The 22,702-nt window shown below is 32.0% G+C and overlaps 3 protein-coding genes and 1 long non-coding RNA gene across 4 annotated transcripts; 2 read left to right on the forward strand and 2 right to left on the reverse strand.

Annotated features, from left to right (window-relative positions):
- The first annotated feature begins 1,410 nt into the window (after window positions 1–1,410).
- Window positions 1,411–5,013, forward strand: LOC139488388 (uncharacterized). Its single transcript, XR_011655997.1, has 3 exons — window positions 1,411–3,721; window positions 4,034–4,260; window positions 4,948–5,013. It is a non-coding gene; the product is annotated as an uncharacterized lncRNA (long non-coding RNA).
- A 4,060-nt stretch (window positions 5,014–9,073) lies between these two features.
- Window positions 9,074–21,955, reverse strand: LOC139488389 (trimethylamine monooxygenase-like). Its single transcript, XM_071273940.1, has 5 exons — window positions 21,710–21,955; window positions 16,958–17,096; window positions 12,120–12,256; window positions 11,298–11,475; window positions 9,074–9,782 (listed from the first exon to the last, which is right to left on the reverse strand). The coding sequence occupies exons 2-5, from the start codon at window positions 17,072–17,074 to the stop codon at window positions 9,111–9,113; spliced, it is 1,104 nt and encodes a 367-aa protein (XP_071130041.1). The 5' UTR covers window positions 17,075–17,096; window positions 21,710–21,955; the 3' UTR covers window positions 9,074–9,110.
- Window positions 18,389–19,063, forward strand: LOC139489960 (putative nuclease HARBI1). The gene has a single exon (XM_071276810.1). It carries the CDS (start codon window positions 18,389–18,391, stop codon window positions 19,061–19,063), a length of 675 nt encoding a protein of 224 aa, XP_071132911.1.
- LOC139489340 (myb/SANT-like DNA-binding domain-containing protein 4) lies at window positions 19,346–20,852 on the reverse strand. The gene is made up of 3 exons (XM_071275648.1): window positions 20,399–20,852; window positions 20,027–20,031; window positions 19,346–19,712 (listed from the first exon to the last, which is right to left on the reverse strand). The coding sequence occupies exons 1-3, from the start codon at window positions 20,850–20,852 to the stop codon at window positions 19,443–19,445; spliced, it is 729 nt and encodes a 242-aa protein (XP_071131749.1). The 3' UTR covers window positions 19,346–19,442.
- Window positions 21,956–22,702: the final 747 nt, after the last annotated feature.

Genomic DNA, 22,702 nt, shown 5'->3' on the forward strand with positions numbered 1-22,702 from the left:
GACCTTATGACGCGTACGGGTGTCTAAAGGAAAACAATTTGATTCTCCCTAATGAGGACATACGTTCCTCGGCATTATCATTCGTTTTGCTCAAACTTATTCGTAGTTATTTGTGATCTGTCAATTCATGTAAGTAGACTGCTCGTCTTTTTTTTTTGTCATGACGTTCCTTCTTTTCTTAACTACTTTCTGTCATTATTGCATTGACATCTTCGTTCTCTTTGGAAGATGTTTTTTTTTCTTTTGATTTGTTGTTTTTAAGTACTCTTCAAGATTTTAAAAGTACGCTTATTATATATTTTGATTAAGAACATATTTGATACGTTTGGAGGACGTGGTGTTCAACAAATTGGTACGCATTGAGCTCCTTTTGTCGCCAAAATGTTTCTTCATTTATGATTCAACTTCCTTGCACATTGTTGCAGGAGCTTCGTATTTAAAAAGAAACAAAGTTCGCATTTCCATAAACCTTCATGTTCCGCTATATGTTAATATCCTCTCGCAAAATAGACTAACGTTTGGTGACCCTTGTAAGACGGTTCCTACTTAAAAGGAAGCGTTGGCGTCATCCCATAGAAAGTAAGCTTACCGTTATGGAATATCAGATGACTTCGGAACTGATCTATTAATGTTACCACGATCGTCATTTGCTCGATTGTGTTATCACCGCATCCGAATAAACACCGGAATTGCACTTGTTTACCAACACGACATATACCAAACGCGGAGTAGGAGCTACTCACCGCTCAGGACCACATGAGCTCATCGAGTTTTGGTTTGGTTTGTGTTGCTCAACCTTTTTTTCTATGCAGTATTTGTGGACTTATTCGCTTTTTCCGTGATGTTGCCAATGATTTCTCTGACTTATGAGTTTAGACAACCTTTGTTATGAACTACTTTTGGATATATTGTATAGATTAGATGTCTCAAAAAACCCTACTTCCGGTAAAATCCAACATGGCGGACAGTGTACTGAAGTAAGCTTATTATTTTTGGGAGGGCAATTGAAATGTGTTTAAACGTATTGCTACTATCATTACATTGTGCAGGAACCTTTCTTCTGTGCTTCTCATGGATACAATGTATAAGACATATGTCTTAAAACCCCTAATTTCAGTAATATCCAAAATGGCGGACATAGAAATATCAGTTTTTTAATTTTAAGATTCAACTTTTTTCAAAATGTAAAGATAATGTTTTTTTTTGTGCTGGTCATTAAGGTGGATCCCTACAGATAAAGCAATTTTTTTTTCACCAATGAATTTTTATTAAAATTTGCATACATATACTATGCAATGGCCTCTATCAAAATTTGAGTTAAAAATATGATGTCACCAGACTCGTTTCCATGGTAACGGCCACCAAAGTCGGCACATCACATATGTGAATGAATACATACCTGAAGTAAAAATCCTGGATTTTTTTCAGGCCTTTGAAAGTTTTTTGAAAGGTCTGTTCTTCATTTAGTACATAAATAATGTTAAAAATGTAAATAAAACACAAATAATAGCAGTTATATACATATTTATTACATCCTACCCCCATTTCGTCAACATATAGTGCAAATGAAAAAAAAAGATTTTGTTAAAATTTCCAAAAAATTGGTCCAATGAATTTTTTCTTAAATTTGACATAAAATGATCCAAACAATGAGCTTTGAAAAAAAAAAAAATATAGGTCACCAGACTATTTTTTCATCGAAAAACATTTTTGTTACCCATGGCCGACACAGTAATCAACAGCAATTCTTTGTATTTTTTTCAAAATTTGTGTAAACAAAGTGTTGCACATGTTTCAATATATTTTGTTAATCCTACACATATCAATAAAGTTTCACATATGAATCAAAAGGAAGACATATTTTGTTTTTATGTACAATGATTACCATGGCAACGGGGCAAGAAGAAGTAAAATTCTAATTTTATGTATACAAAGTGGGGCAAATATTGTCATATCTTTTGTAAAACCTAAACACGATAACATAGTTTGACACTAGAATCAAATTAAAGCTGTTGTTTTGTTTCTAGGAACAATAGTTACCATGGCAACCAGGTAAGACCTAGGAAAATTCAGATCAGACAGATTTTTTTTTATTCAAATATTGATTTATAAGTACAAGTCAAGCATGTAAACGGATAAAAAAAAATCATGATTTCCCCCCCCCCCCCCCCTTGTCATAAATTAACAATTTTTGTTTGATGAAGCATACATATTACTTGCCATGGTAACATTTATACAAAAACTGACGATACAACATGAAGTTATATACAGAATTAAGTTTTCCTTCTTTGGGTCACCCGCCTCTTAAGGAAGTACACCACTCATTCAACACTTTATGGTGTCTTGTACTGAAAAAAATCAACATACCATTAATGGCAAATAAGGAAGAACTGGTTCCCAGAACTTTGGATGTACCAAAACAGGTACTTCAGATCTGACAAACAGACAAAATGTACCCTCTTTTTAAAATTTGATGCAGTTTTTTTAATATTCAAAATTAAAAGTCCAAAAGTGTTCTACAATGATCACATGTCCTTCAGCTTTCATTTGATACCAAAAATACCTAAATATTCTACATATTTTGAAAGTAACACTCATGCGTAGGAACTATTTTGTGTTAAATATGTACTACTTTCAGGTATGTGCTTTCTGGCCGGGCCTGAATTAGTGGTGTTACACCTTAAATGTGAATAATAATGTAAATTTTCACACCTCACTGATAATTATCAAAGATATTCCAACATATAGTTTTCAAATAGAGTTATATTAAATGATTGGGGGAAAAAACCTATATATCATCAAAACTCTAATTTGTAGCAAAATAACAAGTTATAACATATATATAGTATTTTTACTCCTCTGGTACTGTCAAAAACTGAATGATAGGTCCAGCATATTTAGCGTTCACATGATTCTCTGTTAAAATAGCTTTTACTCCATTTTCATCTCGAGCATTTGCAAGTTGATGTTTATATACATTTGTTATATATTTACACAGTATAAGAAGGATGCATTGATGACTGGGTTCAACATAATGACATGTGTTACTTTTTTTTGAGTCACGACAAGGCGACATGGTATGAGGCATTGGTGAGATATTAATCGAAACACCAAAATTTTGCATACACGTTTACGGACAGACTCTGTTTCCAAAAAATCTGTCAAAAACAATAATTTATATTTACATGTTTTTGTCTGGACTGTTTCGGACTTAATATGTTTGTTATCACGATTTGTGCATTACTTGTTAAATTACATGCTTCGTATGATTGCAAAATAAAATAAGTATTTTTGTGTCTTGTCCATTTTGTTTATAATTAAAAGAAAACAGGCATGTATATTTCAAAAAGAAACAATAATTGTATGTGTCACAGTGATATGTAACTGTCTATAAACTATAACAGTCAACAAACTTTCTATTATACGATTACAAAATAATGAGACAACAGCCAAACGGCACAGATATAAAAAAAAACACCTTATATTTTATATTTTCGTTATATTACATACCATTTATTGAACTATTATGTTATGTGTAAATCCGACCTATACGATATACGTTTTGTTCAGAAAGAAAACAAAAAACATTTAATCAATTAGAAAGATTCTTTGTTAATCACATTGAAGGCTGTGTACTCGTCTGTATTTGGGACATTGGCAGAACCATCCTCGACGGACTTACAAAATTTCTTAGTGAGTCAAATCCCAAAGAACTCATCATGTAAGTACTGATGTTTATTATTCTTATCATGTCTGTAGTATAGGGCAGGTGGTTTCCAATAGTTGTTATTCATTTTTTTGTTATGTGTTTGAGCTTTTTGCCATTTGATAAGAGACTTTCTGTTTTTAATTTTCTTCTGAATTCAATATTTTTGTGATTTTACTTTTTATATAGATATATCATTCAATTATATGAGGCTGTATATATAAAAAAAATAATAAGAGATACATTCAATTTATCAATATACAATAGTTACATTTTGTACCGACTAATTATTTGTCTTGATTTTTGTTCCCCGAAATTTTATTTTAGTTCCACATCAACACTTGGAATATCGGATGTTTTCAAGGAAACACATTGAATGTTCATTTCAACTCAACAAATGGTTTCCAAAACATACTGGTACCCCGGAGAACCAACAATATCGGAACCGGTTTAGATAACACAGACGAAGATTGTGTTCTGTTCAACTTGGATGGCAAAGGTTCATGGAACGACTTATCTTGTACATCACGTTACTTGTTTACCTGTCAGAAAGAGTAAGTTGTGATATTTTCTCTTCCTTTAGAAGTCGACAAACATTTTTATATAGATAAGACCGTTGGTTTTCCCGTTTTAATGGTTTTACACTAGTAATTTTTTGGTGTACTTTATAGCTTTTTTTTCGGTGTGAGCCAAGGCTCCGTGTTGAAGATCGTACCTTGAACTATAATGGTTTACTTTTATAAATTGTGACTTGAATGGAGAGTTGTCTCATTGGCACTCATAACACATCTTCCTATATCTATATAATATCACCTCGGTGGTTGGTCGGTTCGCTTTATTTCATATGTGGTCTTTATTATTCTACATTGTGCTTTAAACTGTTTATCTTTTCGTCGTTTTACGTTTTTTTGCTATGACATTGCCAGTTTGTATTTGACTCTGAATTTTGCATATTACTTTTATATTTTCCGGCTCTCTTATGCAAATAACGATCTTCGAAAGTTACAGAAATTAAAGCATTGTTGATGCACGTACAATGACCTACAATTGTTAATTTCTGTGTTATTTTGTTTCTTGTAAAGAGTTGTCTCATTGTCAATCATACCACATCTTCTTTTTTATATTCAATATATATGATTCAACATCTTAAAAAAATCTGATTTTTTTGTACCTAAGATGTAAAATACTTGACGGATATGAGGAGCTTAACAATATATCATATCGTTTTTTAATTATTTCAGGGATGCAGATGTAAATGTGATTGGTTAAAAGCCAAGAAGGGATGAAAAATAAAGATCATTCTATAACTTTGTATTATTCAAATTGTTAGGGCGGCAATATCATTTCACTCTTGTAAACAATGTGACATAACACCGACTCTCTTGTGACCACAGTTTCTATTTTTGTGTACATAACATCTAACAATATGACTATGCTAAATATGTAAATATGCTCTTATCAAATATTTGTCAACAGAAACAAAAATGTCAGAAAAGCAATTATCAAAGATCAAACAGTAATTCCTGTACCAAAAAGGTCGAGAAACAAATATTTCAAGCATATTCAGGACGATCATATGTTAAGGAATTGTAAATCAATACAGGAATGTACCATGTTTTCTTATTGTTCTATAATAATTTGAAAGATTTTGAACGACAAAATTATTTTATATCTCTGCCTATGTGACGTTTACATTCTGACGCCAAACACGCGATATCGATTCTCCACAAGAGTTGATGTGAACGTAGCCATTCGGTCATAGGACTTCAAATGTTTCAATCCTTTATGGGTTGATTTAAAGTACAAAAATATGTAAGCAATGAACTTGGTTGTTAAATTTGATACATGCTTTTTTGTGCTTCTTTGTTAAATATTTGTTTGTTTTTGTTCTGATTGAGATTGTGAAACGGTGATGACTGCTGTACCCCTATTTTGACAATTTTACAATATAATGGAATGTGATGCGACTGTCATACTGGAAACAGGTTTAGCGTTATAAAACCAGGCTCAATCCTACATTTTATACATTTGAAAATGCCTGTACCAAGTCAGGAATATGATAGTTGCTGTCCATTCGTTTGATGTGCATTAACATTTGATTTTATCTCACAGTCCGCATGAAAGAATATCACTCTTCTCGTGCTGTTCAAGAGATAGTTTTGAGAATATATTCATGATGTTGTTATTTGTCAGCAAATATGACAACAATATCAATCTTTGTAATATTTCAGTAAATTAGTATACCAACAAAATTAAAATAATACTTTGTAGATTTACAGTAATAGATTACTACAAGTTTAAACTTTTTGAATATATGTTTTGTAGTTTTATCACATAGAACCGACTCATGAACTCAGTATCATACATTTTCAATGACTGGGAAAAGGGTATGGTCAATGTCCCTTAAAGAGATGGTTTATTGATTACGAATGTCGCAAAAAGTAAAAAAAAAAATGAAAGAAAAAGTAAAAATCAATGTCCAGAATTCTAGAATTTAGATAGAAATGTAAATTCTTTATAAACCAAATTGAACTCCGACTATAAAACATAACACTATTAACGGTACCAATTTCACTGCACCAGATGTGCATAAGAACAATCAAATGTCTTTTCTGCTAAATGACGAAATATTTGAAGAGGGTGATAAAGGGATATTTTTGTGCAACTTGCCATTTTTATTTCACGTGTAGACGACAAATAGATTAATTATTTACCGTGTTTCGTGAAATCAGTGAAAAGATCAACGTGCATGACATTTTTAATTGTTCGTTCATCGTGAAATTACAATTTTATTTCGCGTTCTTATAATCCTGGTACTTTTGATAACTATCTTCCCTGCAGATACGCCTTTTACGCCCCTCTTTGAATATCCACAATCTAAACAAAGTTGAAGAGCTATTAAACCAAAAAGGATCAACAGTACCAGGATTAGAAATTTCAGTTATGAATGAGGGCGATTGAATATTTCTCAATTAAAAATGATTACCAATTTCTTTTAGATGCAAAATTTTATAAAAACTGTATTCATATCTTCACTTCAGTAGCGAATTACTGGTTACTGATCTGCTCATACTCTAGAGCCGTCTTAGACACAGTGGAAATCAATTAACTTAAAATGAAGAGCATTTGAAAAAAATACTCTCCATTGTACTGTGTATTTTATGTCTTGTGGCAATATCTTTGACGAAAAGTAGAACATACGATTGCAATTTTACGCTACTTTTCATTGTTCTGTAAGTATAATGTTGAAAAATCATTCTCACAAAACGTTGATAATGAAATGATAATAATAACAAAAGTGGAAATAAAAAAATAAAACATATAATGTTTATCATTCGGTAAATAGTGATACTGAATGAGCAGAGTTCTATATTTTTTAAAAATGTTTTCGACCTGTTAAAACTGGTGTCCTTTTGTCGTTGTGTCGCTAGACATACTTTGTTCTCATTCATAGAGAGTAATCGTATTTCCAGTAGTGATTATAATCGCTTTCCCTGAACTTTTAACAGAAATTTCAATAAATTCGAAGAAACTCTTATACATCCCGTCATTGTGTTATTGTTCTATGATAATTTTTGTATTCTGGTCTTTCATATTTGCAAATGTGCTTTGTCTATATACCCATTTGTGTTTCTTTGATACACATGACGTGGCTCCGTATTTATAAATCCCGCCATTGTGTTATTGAACTATTATAAAATGTGTGTCTTCTTGTCTTTTCATGTACGCTAATGTGCTTTGTCCATCTACTTTTTTGTGTTTTTTTGATACATATAACGTGGATATGTATTTATACATCCCGTCATTGGGTTGATTTTTGTCTTTAATTTTTGCTTATGTGCTTTGTCTATATGCCTTTTTATGATTTTTTTGTTATATATTTGTTTGTTTTTATAGTGATCAAGATTATAACACAATGTTGACTGCTGTACCACTATGTTTGACATTTCTATGTCTGTCTGATTTGTTCACACATCGTTGTCAATATAATGGATTTTGATGCGACTGTCATACAAGTGAGAGGTTTAGCTAGCTATAAAACCAGGTGTAAGCCACCATGTTTTACATAAAAAATTTCCAGTACCAAATCAGGAATATGACAGTTGTTATCTATTCGTTTGAAGTGTTTGAGCCATATAGCAGGCCATTTGATCACGGATCCAAGAAATTCGGTATTTTTGTTATATTACTTTTTATTTACAGAAACGAAAAATCTTATTTTATATACATTTTGTTAATTGTTTTTTTTTATCAAGCATTTTGTGCCTCAAACAAGTGGTACGTTGTACATCTCAGACAAACATGCATTATTTAGAAGTCGGGCAAATAGCATTCATTTTAGGGTAACAGTTTTGAATCCAGGTAGCATACATGTTTTCTTACAGAGTGAACATATGATTTAAACACAACATCTTTGTTATAACAAGGCAACAGTAGTTAAACCATATTAAAATCTCATAAATCGAGTACAAAGATACACATCAAAGCAATACACAAAGGCTTAGGGAATGGGACATAATTGGTAAATTTACGGAAAAGTATGATTGTTCTGATACCACTACAAAGTCAGTACAGAGTTAATGAGCATATCACATTACATTTAGCATGTAGAAGAATAAATGGATAAACAACAGAAAGCAAATACATGTTGTTGATGATGCTTTGTTGCTTGCAAAAAGCAGTTCAATTGTAGTACCTATTTAAAAAGATGCGGTTCATGATGGCATTTTTCTATTTTGAAAGCAAAAGATTTAAAATTGTAAAGTAGTTAAAACAATGTACAGCAGATAAAAAATATACGGTTGAATACAGAAAGGTATATAAACAAACAAAAACATGGACATACACCTATCACGACAGACAACAAACATATGGCAAAAAACAACGCATAACGTCGTCATTTATGAATGTCATACTTTATGCATAAAACGAAATTTGATGCAACACCAGTCCTATGGATGGACAGAAGTCACAGAAGAAAGAGTTATTACAATTCTATTGCAATTATATTATGAAGTACATGATTGATTGATTGATTTTTTTTGTTTAAATGCCACTTTTAAGCACCGCATTTAGACTATTTTGTGGCGGCCAGTTATTATTTGTGGAGGATGCCGGAGTGCCCGGAGAAAACCACTGACCCTCGATAGGAAAACTAAAAATCCTAGTCAATTAAGATTGGATTCGAGTGCAACCCTAAGAGCGGGGTTCGAACTGACAAGCTCAGTGTTGACTGGCTAGTGATTACTGTGGTAACTACTTAGACCACTCGGCCACCGAGAACCCATGGAGTACATGTAGATGTAATATAAAAAAAATCTTCTAAAAACACTCTGAACGATATAAAGACTTATGAATTAAACTCAATAGCTTAAGTTTTATTTGAATTTCATTTTTGATAATACTATGCAAAAACTTTCTGCGGGAGGTTAAAATCCGTGCTTTTTTCTCGTTTAGTTGCTACTATCTTATTGTTCCCATTCATATGGTAGTCGTACTTCCAATAATTTATGAAATCGTTTTCCCTATGCCTTTCAACAAAATTCCAATAAATCTGAAGAAGTTCTGGTAACGGGTCAAATTTTCCTATTAGTGCTAAACTTTGGTCAAAATCCCATTGGAGAGTGTCCATGTAGTGCCATCGTGGCCCTACCAATTTGTTCGCGCGCCTCCATTGTACTTCACTTGCAATATCCTTTTTCATATCAATCTTTAGTGGAAGATTTGCATTGCCATCAATAACTGCTCTTGCGAATTTTCCCATACTGAAAGATATTGGGTAAGTTGCTATGTTTCTCAATAATGTTATTACCATAAGCGAATGATAATCAAGATGGAGAACATGTTTATATAGTGGTGATACGTGCTCATCATCGATACTGAGAATATCTTCAGATAGGAATGGAAATCTGTATCGATACCCAGTACATAATATCAAAGAATCTATTTCGATTTCCTCTCGATTTGCAAGAATTAACGACGAATTAGTGATTGATTGAGCAGCGTAGTTCTTCTCGATAACATTTCCATTTGGATATATAGTGTTAAGTGGCTGATCTATATGTGCAATATACACCTACAAGATAAAATATAAAGCCTATTAGTATTTTGTCCAGAATTACCAAAGAGGAAGGTTTAGGATCACATTTTCCTTACTTTCCCTTTTCTCGTACAGTAAAAGTTTCCCGGATACGTGTTAAAAGAACAACAAAAAATAATAAAATTTATCCTTTGAAAGAAGAAGATATTTCATTAAACTTACAAAGAATAACAAAAAGCCTGATGTACTAAAAAGCAATTGATCCCAGTCCTTATAACCAATCGAAAGAAAGAAAGACAACAGGCGTGCTGCATTAAAACATCTCGCTATACATTTGTTCTTAGATATAGGAAGATGTGGTGTGAGTGCAAATGAGACAACTCTCCATCCAAATAACAATTTATAAAAGTAAACAATTATAGGTCAATGTACGGCCTTCAACACGGAGCCTTGGCTCACACCGAACAGAAAGCTATAAAGGGGTCCAAAACTACTAGTGTAAAACCATTCAAACGGGAACCCAACGGTCTAAAAAAAAAAACGAGAAACGAGAAACGTGTATAAATTACATAAACAAACGACAACTACTGTACATCAGATTCCTGACTTAGGACAGGTGCAAACATTTGCAGCGGGATTAAACGTGTTAATGGTATACGAATTGAATATATTACTGGTAACATCTAAAAATTCTACCATCTTATCCTTCAACGAAATTTTTCAATCATAACAACAAACACACAGACAAGAACAAGGCATCATCAGAACCTTTGTTGGAAAATCTTACAAAGCATAGTACAATTAAAACGGGCAGTAGACTGTTGGTGTTATGATTAAAAAAGTTCTTTGTAGGTGGACTAAAAAACTAACCAAATTACAATAGAAAAGTAAGGATATTGTGTTTCTATTTATAAACCAAAACCACTATACGCACACTAAAAAACCTTAGCAAATGAATGTTGCATTTGAATTGCTGTTCTTCGTCTCGAAGTTTGCTTAAAATTAGCGTTGTCATTCATATTTTTTTTTATTTTACAGTAAACTAAACTTATATACAAAAAGTACCTATTATTCACCTCGAATGTCCTGAGAAATCTCCATGACCAGTAGTCTTAATACATATTTACAATACGTTTGAATATAGAAATGCAAAATACATTTTATTAAGATGTATTGGTCAATATGCAATATATGTACATTGGTGGAAATATAAATTTATTTGTATGAGCTTTAGAAACATGACGAAAAGCGAGGCTCGCCGAGCTTTTCTCCTGTTTCGTATCGAGTACAAATACATTTTATATTTTCCGACAATGTACATATATTGTTTTTATCCTGAAATTTACACCCAACACTTTAAACTTTAGTGGTTAAAATCTAAATCAAAGAAATCGACATAGTTAAACGTGGACCGCGAAGAGGACCCACAAAATGAACTGTTACGCAAGAAGATATATCCACATTACCGCTTGCTCATCATGAAAGCGGGGTAAGAGGAGACTTTATTTGTACATTGCAGGATAAATGATTTTATGTGAAAACTTTCATTACCTTATCAGCAACATCAGACAATTGTCGGGCAATATCTTTTCCTGAATAAGATGATCCTATCACAGCTACCGTTTGACCCCTGAACTCTTTAGCCTTTCGATAGTTCCTGCTGTGAAGAAGTCTTCCTTTGAAATCCTTTAATCCAGGGAAAGGGGGAACATTTGGAAATACACAATTTCTAAAATCATTAAATTATTAAGATAATTAAACTTCGATAGAAAAAAGTTATAAAACTAAATTTTATTTTGTACATACGCATTTTTTGTAGACAAATTTTTCAAATGAGATAAGACTGTGATGATAAATCTGATCTTATACTCCTCGGCGCTGTACTATAAAAAGAAAGATTAGGTTCGAACCTCACAAATGTTGTATTAATTGCTGTCCAAAGTTTTAGTTTTTAGAGGGTAAATTTAGGGACAATCAATCATTCGTCTTATTTCATTTCTACCAATCGTTGCAATTTAGCATATCGGTATGTATGTGCTATTGATATGCATGGGTTTTATCAACATATCCTTTCAAAATAGATATACATAAGATTGAAGTTTACATATTCATGTTTTTGTAGCCCAATGAAACATTTTAGTCAAATTTCAGTAGTTTGCTACTTCTGGTCTCTAAATTGAACATAACTGGATGAATTTGAAGAATTTATATCATGCAGCCACCACATGTTTTTAAATTTATCTGAATATCATTTTCTTTTGGCTGTCAATCATCGAAGATATCATTATGGATTTTTTTCGAGTAATAACCTTGGCAATCTTGGTATGAACTATTTTTGTTAAACATATTAAATCTATGATTAGAATGATTTACCCGCTGCAAACTATAACTGCGTCAAAATCTTCTGTTGTTGTATTCATTGGCTCTTGGACATGGCAGTAAGTTACCTCCCATTTTGTTTTAAAGTCATCTGGATGCTTTGGCACAGCATTAGTGACGACTGTATTGAACTGAAATGTAACAGAGATGTGGTTACAAAATGTCCGATGTTTACGATAAAGGGCTAGGATGTATAAGTTTACCGATTCGTATATTACTTGTTAGAATCATTGTATAGAGTGTTTATTATTATTATTATTATTATTATTATTATTATTATTATTATTATTATTATTATTATTATTATTATTATTATAATTATTATTATTATTATTATTATTATTATTATTATTATTATTATTATTATTATTATTATTATTTCGGTTATTATTATTATTATTATTATTATTATTATTATTATTATTATTATTATTATTATTATTATTATTATTATTATTATTATTATTATTATTATTATTATTATTATTATTATTATTATTATTATTATTATTATGGTTATGGTTACTCAGTTTTTTAATATTCGTAATATTGTCGTGAATCATGTTGCGCAATATTTGCAATCACGTGCTTATTTGAATGTCGATTCTTCTCACCACCTGTTCTTATTGGAATAGTATCAAAATCACTTATTTCATCATTTCGCTGTATAAAGAAACAATAGTTTACCCTGTTCAATAGTCATAAATCGATTAAGCGAAAACAAATCCGGGTCACAAACCAAAACCGACGGAAACACATCAACTATAAGGTGTCAGACCACCAATTACTCCCTCCAATTTAGAGCGTAAAAGTAGTCCTACTCTGACACAAAATAGTGCTTTGGATGTCATTGTTTACTTAAACTAACCAACAAATTTGCAGAAATGACACTTTTGGTGAAAGGGAAATATATTTAGACTATTTTGAGCCAAAATTCACTTGTCTATGAGTTTGCGTTAAACATTCAGGATTAATGCGCTACATAGTACACTAATTTAAGATTTCCAGAAAACCGTGAGTTATTTTGGTAGTACCTGTGTTTTCAAGATCAGAAATTTGTTATAAGACTTTAAACATTGGTTGACAATTGGCATGTAGAAAGCTGGTACATGTACAATTCAGGATATACCTGGTTTCCTTGAAGTTAAACTTAAGGTAAAATATTTAGAAAGCTGTGAAAATTGCAAAATTTGGTTGAACAGATAGGGACTTTTAATTGGTGGTCTGACACCTTTAAGAGGAAAATACGGAACAACAGAAACACTGAACTGCAACAAAAACAAACGCAACATACATAAAAACGGACTATTTGATACATGTTATCGCGCATACAGTAAAATTATTACATTGACATTAAAAAAAAAAGGATTTTTTTTTAATACATATTGACTAATTTGAAGAATAGTATAGTAGGGTTGTATATATGTTAGCGGCAATAAGTGAAATTAGGCATTAAGCTTAAATCCTAGGCAATAAGCTAACGCCTAGGCATTAAGTTATTGCCTGAAATTTTCAGGCATTAAGCTTATTGCCTGAAATCTGATGATGATTATTCATCCTATTGCCGAAGATAATTTTAGGCAATAAGTAAACTCTGGAATTTATGCATATTGGGTGATTTATTCTTGATAAAGAGTCGTTTTTTTTATTATATTTCTAATTCTATATTTATAAATATACATTCATTTGACAGATCTTCAAAATTAGTAAGTTTATTTAGTAATTTTGAAAAACAGAATAAACTCATACTTTTTTCGTGTTTGTGTGGTATAAATAAGTATCAAAAAGACTTAAAAAAAGTAATTTTATCCAATTCAAAAAGGGGGGAGATTCTATAGAATAATTATAATTATATTTATTTGAAAATTTGTACACTTCATTAGTCGAGCTGGTTTGAACTTGTCAAAAGTAGACCAAATTAAGATTGGATTTTTTTTTATCACACCATTTTCTATTTTTTTTTATTGGATAAGTAAATTGTCTTTGTTAATAGTTCGACAATTTGTGATAACAAAATGATTTTTTAACACAAATTTCTATCAAGTTTTTATATTTCTAAATTATTATTTGATGCATTTTAATATAAATAACATATTTTATTTGTTAATTAATTTCTGGTCTCTTGTGGAGATTTGTCATATTGGTAATCATGCCACATCTTCTTTTTTATATTTAGGATGACACTGGGTCCTGTACTTTTGCATTGTTAAAATCGGTGAAATTTGATTTTTTTTCTTCTTTTCATTCTCAAACGTATGTTATTTGCAGTAATAAAATAAAATAGTTGAAGTATTCAGTATTTATATGAAGATGCACGAGATTTTCCTATGAACTTTTAAGTATGAAACCGTGACGCTTCGAATTCAGGTCCCTCAAAGCATAACATGATTTTACCGATTATATATTTAATTTTTACTATTTACAATTATTTTGTTCAATTCTAATATAAAACGTAGTTATATTTTTTACTTATATTTTGTTTCAAAGAGTTTAGATCTACAATTATAATATAAAAAATATTTATAACCTTTCATTTAAAACTAGTAATTATTTTCTAATAATTAATCGGTGTGTGAATTAATGTTTTTGGTCAAATTTGATACAATATTTCATTTTTTTCATTTGCTATTTTCTTTTACGCCAATACTTAGGACATCCCAGCTAATGAAATCCTCAGATAGCTTTCGATGTGCAGAATGCTAAGAAATGTCGTAAGTCGATCCTAACTATATCATATTTTCTGTCCTAAGAATATCTTATAAGACTAATCTTAGGACAGTGTCGATAAACAGGCCACAGTTATCATAAGATTATTATGTAACAAAAATATTTTAATTTAAATGAATAAATGTCTTTTATTTACTCGCATTTACATTTTAGGCATTAAGCTTAATGCCTGCTCACATTTTTCAGGATTTAAGCTTAAATCCTAGGATTTAAGACTAATGCCTAACATCATTTAGGCAATAGACTTACTGCCTAGGCGTTAGCTTATTGCCTAGGATTTAAGCTTAATGCCTAATTTCACTTATTGCTGCTAACATATATATATATATGTTAGCGGCAATAAGTGAAATTATATGTTAGCAGCAATAAGTGAAATTAGGCATTAAGCTTAAATCCTAGGCAATAAGCTAACGCCTAGGCATTAAGTCTAATGCCTAAATGATGTTAGGGAGGTGATGGAAAAATCTACTTTGGATATGCTACTTATATAATATTTAACCTAATATTTATAATAGATATAAGTCTGCTGGTGGACTATTAATTATATGCAAAGTTATACTTTTTTGCTCATTGATTATTTTGCATGTAACGACATATTTCATATATTTGTCATATTTAATTAATATTGAATTATAGGGAATTTTTGAATGGAAATTTACTGTTATAAAATTTTGGAAATAATTTTTATTAAGGTAGGCATCTCCCTCATGCAAGCTCTGGTTCAACGTACAGGTTTGGTTTTTCTTTGGAATTTAGAGCATCACTGAAGTGAAATCAATTGTCTTTAAGGAAGGATCATTTTCAATAAGACGCCAGTGTTTGTGGACAATGGATGTAAGATTTGTCAGGTCAGGATGAAAGCTAAAGACGGCCCAGAAAATTAAAATCCCGTTTTATTGAAAATGATCCTTCCTTAAAGAGATTTTTCCATCACCTCCCGTTATGGCTTACCGCAGACCCAAAAACCTCAAAGATATTCTAGAAACATCCAAAGTATCTAAACAGGAGATATCAACAATCGGAGGTTATAAACCATGCGGAAGGGGCAATTGTAAGTGCTTCAAAGTTATACTTTTTTGCTCATTGATTATTTTGCATGTAACGACATATAATATTTTTGAATTTTCTATTTTTATTTTAAATTTAGGGCACATATAATCGCTCTTCGAGTGTGGAACCAGCCCAGTAGCCAGTGCCTCCGTACTGGCATGAAATAGGGAATTTTTGAATGGAAATTTACTGTTATAAAATTTTGGAAATAATGTTTATTAAGGTAGGCATCTCCCTCATGCAAGCTCTGGTTCAACGTACAGGTTTGGTTTTTCTTTGGAATTTAGAGCATCACTGAAGTGAAATCAATTGTCCAAATGTACATCTTGTGTAGTTACATGGGCACCATGAATGTTACATCTGCCACTATGTTTATACACTGCTGGTGGACTATTAATCCCCAAGGTATCACCAGCCCAGCAGCCAGTAATTTTGTACTGGCATACAAAATGGACATTGTTTTATTAAAATGTCATAAGGGCGTGGATCTCCTTTATGCAAATCTCTGAATCAATTTCTTTGACTTTAAGTTAGGTCCTTTTAGGTTTTATCAGGTATTCAACTGTTACGTATGTATTTGGTTAGGATTTCATTGAACATACATTAATTATCGAAATGCGCATCTGGTGCAGTATTATTGATACCATGAATGTTATAGACACAAGTAAAGGACTGAAGATAAGAATCCCAACAAAACCGTCGAATTATACATATTTCTGTAACGTTGATAAAATTTCCGATAGAATGATCGAATGAGTTTCTAATTATAATAATTTCAATGAGTACACGTCTTGAATTAATAATTTAATATGCAACGTTAGTTGTTTTGCTACAGTAGATAAAAATTGACATACATAGGTCTGTTACATAAATTTTCAGTTGATTGTATCTGTAGAAATATAAATGGTAAACATATTATTTTTTCGATTGGAAGATGCAGCTTAACGAGTTATAAATTCAAATAGAATTCACCAAAATCCAAAATACTAACAAATAAAGTATAATTTGCCTTAATAGATTCATTAGTTAAATTTATGATTTTAATATATTATTACCTTCATATACTTTTTAAGGTCACAATGATCTATGTATCTTCTGAGGTAGTCAAAAATATCATCCTGAGTCGGAAATGTTGGTAGAGTACTATCATGTTCGAATCCTGGAAATGTCATCAATTCTTTTGGTAAATTAGTTCTGAAATTGACGCCAATGTTCATCGCTTATTCATTATATGGGCTGATATTTACAAAGATTGCTAGGAAGATTATATTGATAGGAGTATCAACGTTTTTGAAGTGTAAAAGTTTTAAACGTTCTTTTTTAAGCGTATCTTCCTTCTTTGAAGCATTTATACATCAACAGTTAAGCCTTTGTTGTAACAAAAGCATCGAAACCAATCTTGTATTTAGACGGTTAATATAATTATTATAAAATCATATTATTCTAAAGCTTGGGTTTGCCCTTCATCTTTTAACATGTTTCTATATAAAAATGTCATGGAATAGAAGTTCCTTTATAATATTAGTTCCAAAGGGAAAACATACTCTGGAATATAATTTCCATTGGAAGAAATAGAACAGTATATGTTCCTGAAGGAATAAAGAGTTCCAACAGGAACAGATATTATAGCATTGGTTATAACAAATATTCCAGAAGAACTTCTGTTAGGAGGAACAAATATACGTTCAAAGTCTGATCTATTACCGATTGTGACATTTTGTGTGAATTCTCATGGCAGGTGATGCATGCACAGCAGGAGGCGCTTACCCTGTTGACGCACTCGGTCTAGTTCCTTTTTGAGTTTACGCGATTCCCTCGGTCTTTGTGTGTTAAACTGATTTGTTTCTTCTTATCTAAATCAATTAATGAGATTTAAACATCAATAAAACTAATATTGCCTTGATTTATAGACCAGGGGCCTGTTTATCGAAGCTCTCTTAGGATTAGGACATGTCCTAAGACCAACTTAGGAGACATCTTAGTCCTAAGTGGGTTTATCAAACATGTCGCAACTTAGGAAAATCCTAGATATTGTCCTAACTTAAGGATACCAATTTAGGTGTCTTAAGATGGACTTAGGATGGTCCTAACTTTAAGATAGATTTAGGACGGTCAATTTATAAACAAACATGGCTGCCGCATATATACGTCTAAGAAGAAGAGCATACAATATTCGTCGGAATAGACTTATTAGGGACTATGATAATCCGCTGGACTATCTTGATGACTATGACATTGTCCGCAAGTATAGATTGTCCCGTCCATTGATAATAGACCTTTGTAGAATGTTTGACAATGATTTGAAACGAAACGGCCTACAATGAGATCACGAGCATTCCCAGTATCATTGCAGATAATGGTGGTGTTGCGATTTTATGCAACTGGAAGTTTTCAACTCGTGAATGCAGATGTCCACAATATATCTAAGTCAAGCGTCTCAAACATTACCCGGGATGTAACCCAATGCTTAGTAAGAGTATGTTGTAATGCCTACAGACCCAGTAGAGTTGCAAAGTGTAATGCAAGGATTCTATAATGTTGCAAATTTCCCTAATGTTGTAGGAGCAATAGACGGCACACATATTAGAATTAGAGCCCCGTCGGTAGATGAACATATCTATGTGAACAGGAAGAATTACCATTCCGTTAATGTTCAAGGTGTGTGTGATTCGGATATGAAGTTCATGAATATAGTTGCCAAGTGGCCAGGTGCAACCCATGATGCGTTTATCTGGGCTAACTCTAACATTAGTGAAATGTTCGAAAACCGAACAATAGGACACGGGTGGCTGTTAGGTGACAGTGGATATCCATTGAGGCCTTGGCTTCTCACACCTGTTCTTAATCCAGGGACAAGACAACAACAAAGATACAACGAAGCACACATGCAGACAAGAAGCATTGTTGAGAGAAGCTTTGGTTTGCTGAAATCGTGTTTCCGGTGCATAGACACAAGTGGTGGCACACTATTGTATACCCCAAAGAGATGTTGTGACATTGTTATCGCTGTTGTTGTATTGCACAACATGTGTATAATACATAGAATTCCATTACCAGCAGACAATTTTGAAGACCGTGGACGTCTTGGCAGACAACGCTACAATGGTAATTTGAACGACGGAGCTGCTGTGCGTCAGAGACTGATTAATGGCAGATTTTGATGCAAAATAAAAAAAAGATATAAAACTGTTTTCAATTCTCATTGTAAAAAAGGGGGAGGTTGTTAGCATTCCCATATTTATGTGCATGTTCCAAGTCAGAAAACTTGTAATTCAGTGCATATACATTTGGTCTTTCCAATTCAGTATACTGTAGGGATATTTTCTGCAAACACATTTAATGTACAACAGAACGTGAATATAACATTTATTCATATATCTGTATTTGTGTTTATTTGATTACTAAATACATATGTGAAATTAAAACTTTAATTTACAGCAGGAATTTACCAGAAGCTTAAATAAATCAAATAACTAAATACATAAGTATGACATTAACATGATGCATTTATAAGCAAAACATTTTTACAACACAAGAGTTTTAGCTTGACGGGTTGTCTTTTTCTACACTGGTTGATGGTGTATCTGCTACATGTACACCCATTTGTGTCATGCTAATGTTGAGCTTTGCCATATAAAGCTGATGCTTTTGTTGTTCAGTTACTAGCCTTTGTTGGTCGATTTCTAGTCTAAGCTGTTCAATGTGTAGTCGTTGTTTTTCAACATGGAGACGTTCCTTTTCTACTTTCAGCCGTTCACCTTCTATTTCTACCAACTTACAATCCTCTGGTGTTGGTTCGCTATATTTCCCCTTCGAGGATTAGGAAGATGAAGCACCAGAAGAAAACGAATTGCCACACAAATTTTGCCTGGTACACCTTGCTTCACTAAATGAAGAGTAGGACATGTCTGAAATAATTAACAAAACGTCAAAATAATGAATAATACATGCATAGTTTCTGTATTTGTAAGTTCGAAATGCAGATGGTCACTGCTCAAAAAGGGGGGTTGGCAAGATCAATCGGTGTGTTTGATTAAACGAAATACTGAAAAAAACCCCATATATTTGTCATATACAACAAAATCAAAATTAAATTATAAGAGAACAATAATATATGAACTTGCAGTCTCTATAAGTCATGCAATCATGCAGAACTATCAAAACAAACACCTACATAGGATTGACAGATTGATGAATGTTTCAGTAATACCCCTTAAAGGCCAAATCGAATCAACACAAATAACGCACGGTGGTTTAATTATAGATTGACTGCTGTTTGTTTTACATCCAGTGGCAAATATTTCATGAACGATCAGGATAACTGATAAGAAACTTGTGAAATGTTTGCTGTTGAATTCTAATACAGAAGCGGGTATGCAATTTGTATCTTAAATGTGTTTTCCTGCCATTAACAGACAGAATATGTAATATATACTACACAAAAGTGTGAATGTATATTTTTTACTTTCAAATAAAATAAAATAAAAAAAGCTTACCATTTTCATTTGAAGAGTCCGAATCTCTTGTCTGTGTAGGTTCTTCAGCGGGCACTCCATCAAATTCCATTCCAGGACATGTGTCAATACCTCCGTCTATTCCATCTATGGGGGTGTTGCCTATTATTGCTACAACTTTATCCTGTAATGGAGTTAGCTCTTCAGGAGGTGGTCCACCACCAGTTTTCCTGGATTCTCTGCGTATTCGGGAGGCCTGTTTTTTAGCAATACTCGTGTTCGTGCTCCATTTCTTTCTAATTTCATCTACCGTTCTTTTGTGGTCGGTGTTGGTTGCATTTACTTTACTGCAGATGGTATCCCAAGCCCTTTTCTTAGCACCATTAGTTGCAACATTTGAAAGCTTACTAAATAGCAAAGTCTTATCCTTTTCAATTTCGTCTAGGAGAGTCTGTAGTTCAGCATCTGTAAAATTCGGATTTCGTCTCTTGCTCATTTTCACACGTTTTTTTTTAAACAGTAATGAAAAAGTTCAAGTACTCCGTATTTATATGAAATATGCACGAGATTTCACTTTGAACTTTTAAAAGTATGAACCCGTGACAGTTCGAATTCAACTCAATTAAAAGCATATAATGATTTTTACCGATTATATCTAGTAAATACAATTAGTTTGCTAAATTTTTATATAAAACTAAGTTATTATTTTTGTCTTTAATATATTTTGTTTCATACATTTTAAATGTACAATTATGATATAAAAAAAATATGTATTACCTTTTATTTACAACTAATAATGAGTTGCTGATTAACCATATTTTAAAAATTGTAATTATTAGTTGAACTTGATATCAAATTTTATTTTTAAATGAAAAAAATTTTCATTTTCTTCTACGCCAATACTTAGGACATCAGTTAGGACATCCTAGCTAAGATAATCCTAAGATAGCTTCGATGTGCATGCTGAGACGTGTCGTAAGTCGGTCCTAACTTTATCCTAACTTCTGTCCTAAGAAATTCTTAGGACCGATCTTAGGACAGTTTCGATAAACAGGCCCCAGATGAACGTATATTGACTATGTCCTCAGTCAAACAGTATACTTCCATTAGTATAGTATAAAAACGTGCATCGACCTAATCAAAAGGCTATAACTACGTCTTCATCTTTTATCAGGTCTATCAAACATTTATTGAACTCATCAAAACTTTGGAAATATAATATAGTTCTAACCAAAAAAATATCATTCATGGAAGTTTGTTAAAGCCTTTCATTCGTTCTCATTTCCACCTTTAAATGCTCTTCTTTTTATTTTATTTTAGTTAAATATATACGCATATTTAAATGTAATTTACCTGAGACCACTATATATTGCCGAGGATGACGGGTATCCATATTGGTCAGGTAGAGTGTCGTTAGTAAAACACCAGTGACCACCAAATGTGGAACTTCTTTCAAATGCAACAGGTTTTATATTACCTATTGGCAATGTTAGATTTCTCAAGACAGAAATCCCGCTAACACCAGCACCGATAACTGCAACTTTCTTTTCCGATTCCTCTGAAGTTGTTGAGACAGATGAATTCGTCGCAAAACTAGAAAATTGCTGAAAATGATTAACTTTGGTTTTATATTCTTAAAAATAGAGTGCTTGCTTAGGTTTCTTAAAATTCGATTCCCTTTTGGATGTAATTAGACAATTACATTTTTTCATAAATGTTGTAACATGTAATGTGTGCAAAACGTTTGTCTTTCCATTATTAATCTATAAATAAAAGGAGTGCGGGGTTTTCACTAATGATCATACCAACCAAACAACGGAACAAACTAAAAACGATAAGTATGGGTCAAAATACGAAATAAACAGGTTTCTTATGCTTAGTTCAAACCCTTAAACTTCTCGAGTCAAGATAAGTTGTCAATAAACTGAAAACACACTCTGAAAACTCTCCCTTATCACAAACATTTCTTAGTTTGAGATATTGATATATTAACACCTCATACATCAGTGACGACGTTCAAGCCCATTTAATGTGAAGTTAAACTAGTTTGTACTCAAATATGGTAAAACAGAAGCAACAAATTTTATAAACAAAAAACAAAACACATATCTAAGTAAAACGTTATTAAAACATATCATATATGCAATATTGTGTCTCTTTTTGCTGATCAGGGACCTTATATACCATACCGCCCGTACGGTATTAATTGATTTTGTCCATCAATTTAAAAGGTACGGTGACCAGTCATGGCTTTTTTACAACCTAATTCTTTTTTATGGTAGATGTCAAATTGGAAATCGCATCATATAACATCTTCATATTTTAATAATGTATAGTGAATTCATA

The sequence above is a fragment of the Mytilus edulis genome, chromosome 9 (assembly GCF_963676685.1).
Source record: "Mytilus edulis chromosome 9, xbMytEdul2.2, whole genome shotgun sequence".
NCBI classification, from domain to species: Eukaryota; Metazoa; Mollusca; class Bivalvia; order Mytilida; family Mytilidae; genus Mytilus; species Mytilus edulis.

Coding starts and splice junctions, on each gene's coding strand:
- LOC139488389 (XM_071273940.1), bottom strand. CDS start 17,074: ATGACATTTCCAGGATTCGAACATGATAGTACTCTACCAACATTTCCG. Junction 12,257..16,957: donor ACCTTAAAAAGTATATGAAG/GTAATAATATAT, acceptor GTTACATTTCAG/TTCAATACAGTCGTCACTAA. Junction 9,783..11,297: donor TGTCTGATGTTGCTGATAAG/GTAATGAAAGTT, acceptor TTTATCTTGTAG/GTGTATATTGCACATATAGA.
- LOC139489340 (XM_071275648.1), bottom strand. CDS start 20,852: ATGAGCAAGAGACGAAATCCGAATTTTACAGATGCTGAACTACAGACT.
- LOC139489960 (XM_071276810.1), top strand. CDS start 18,389: ATGCCTACAGACCCAGTAGAGTTGCAAAGTGTAATGCAAGGATTCTAT.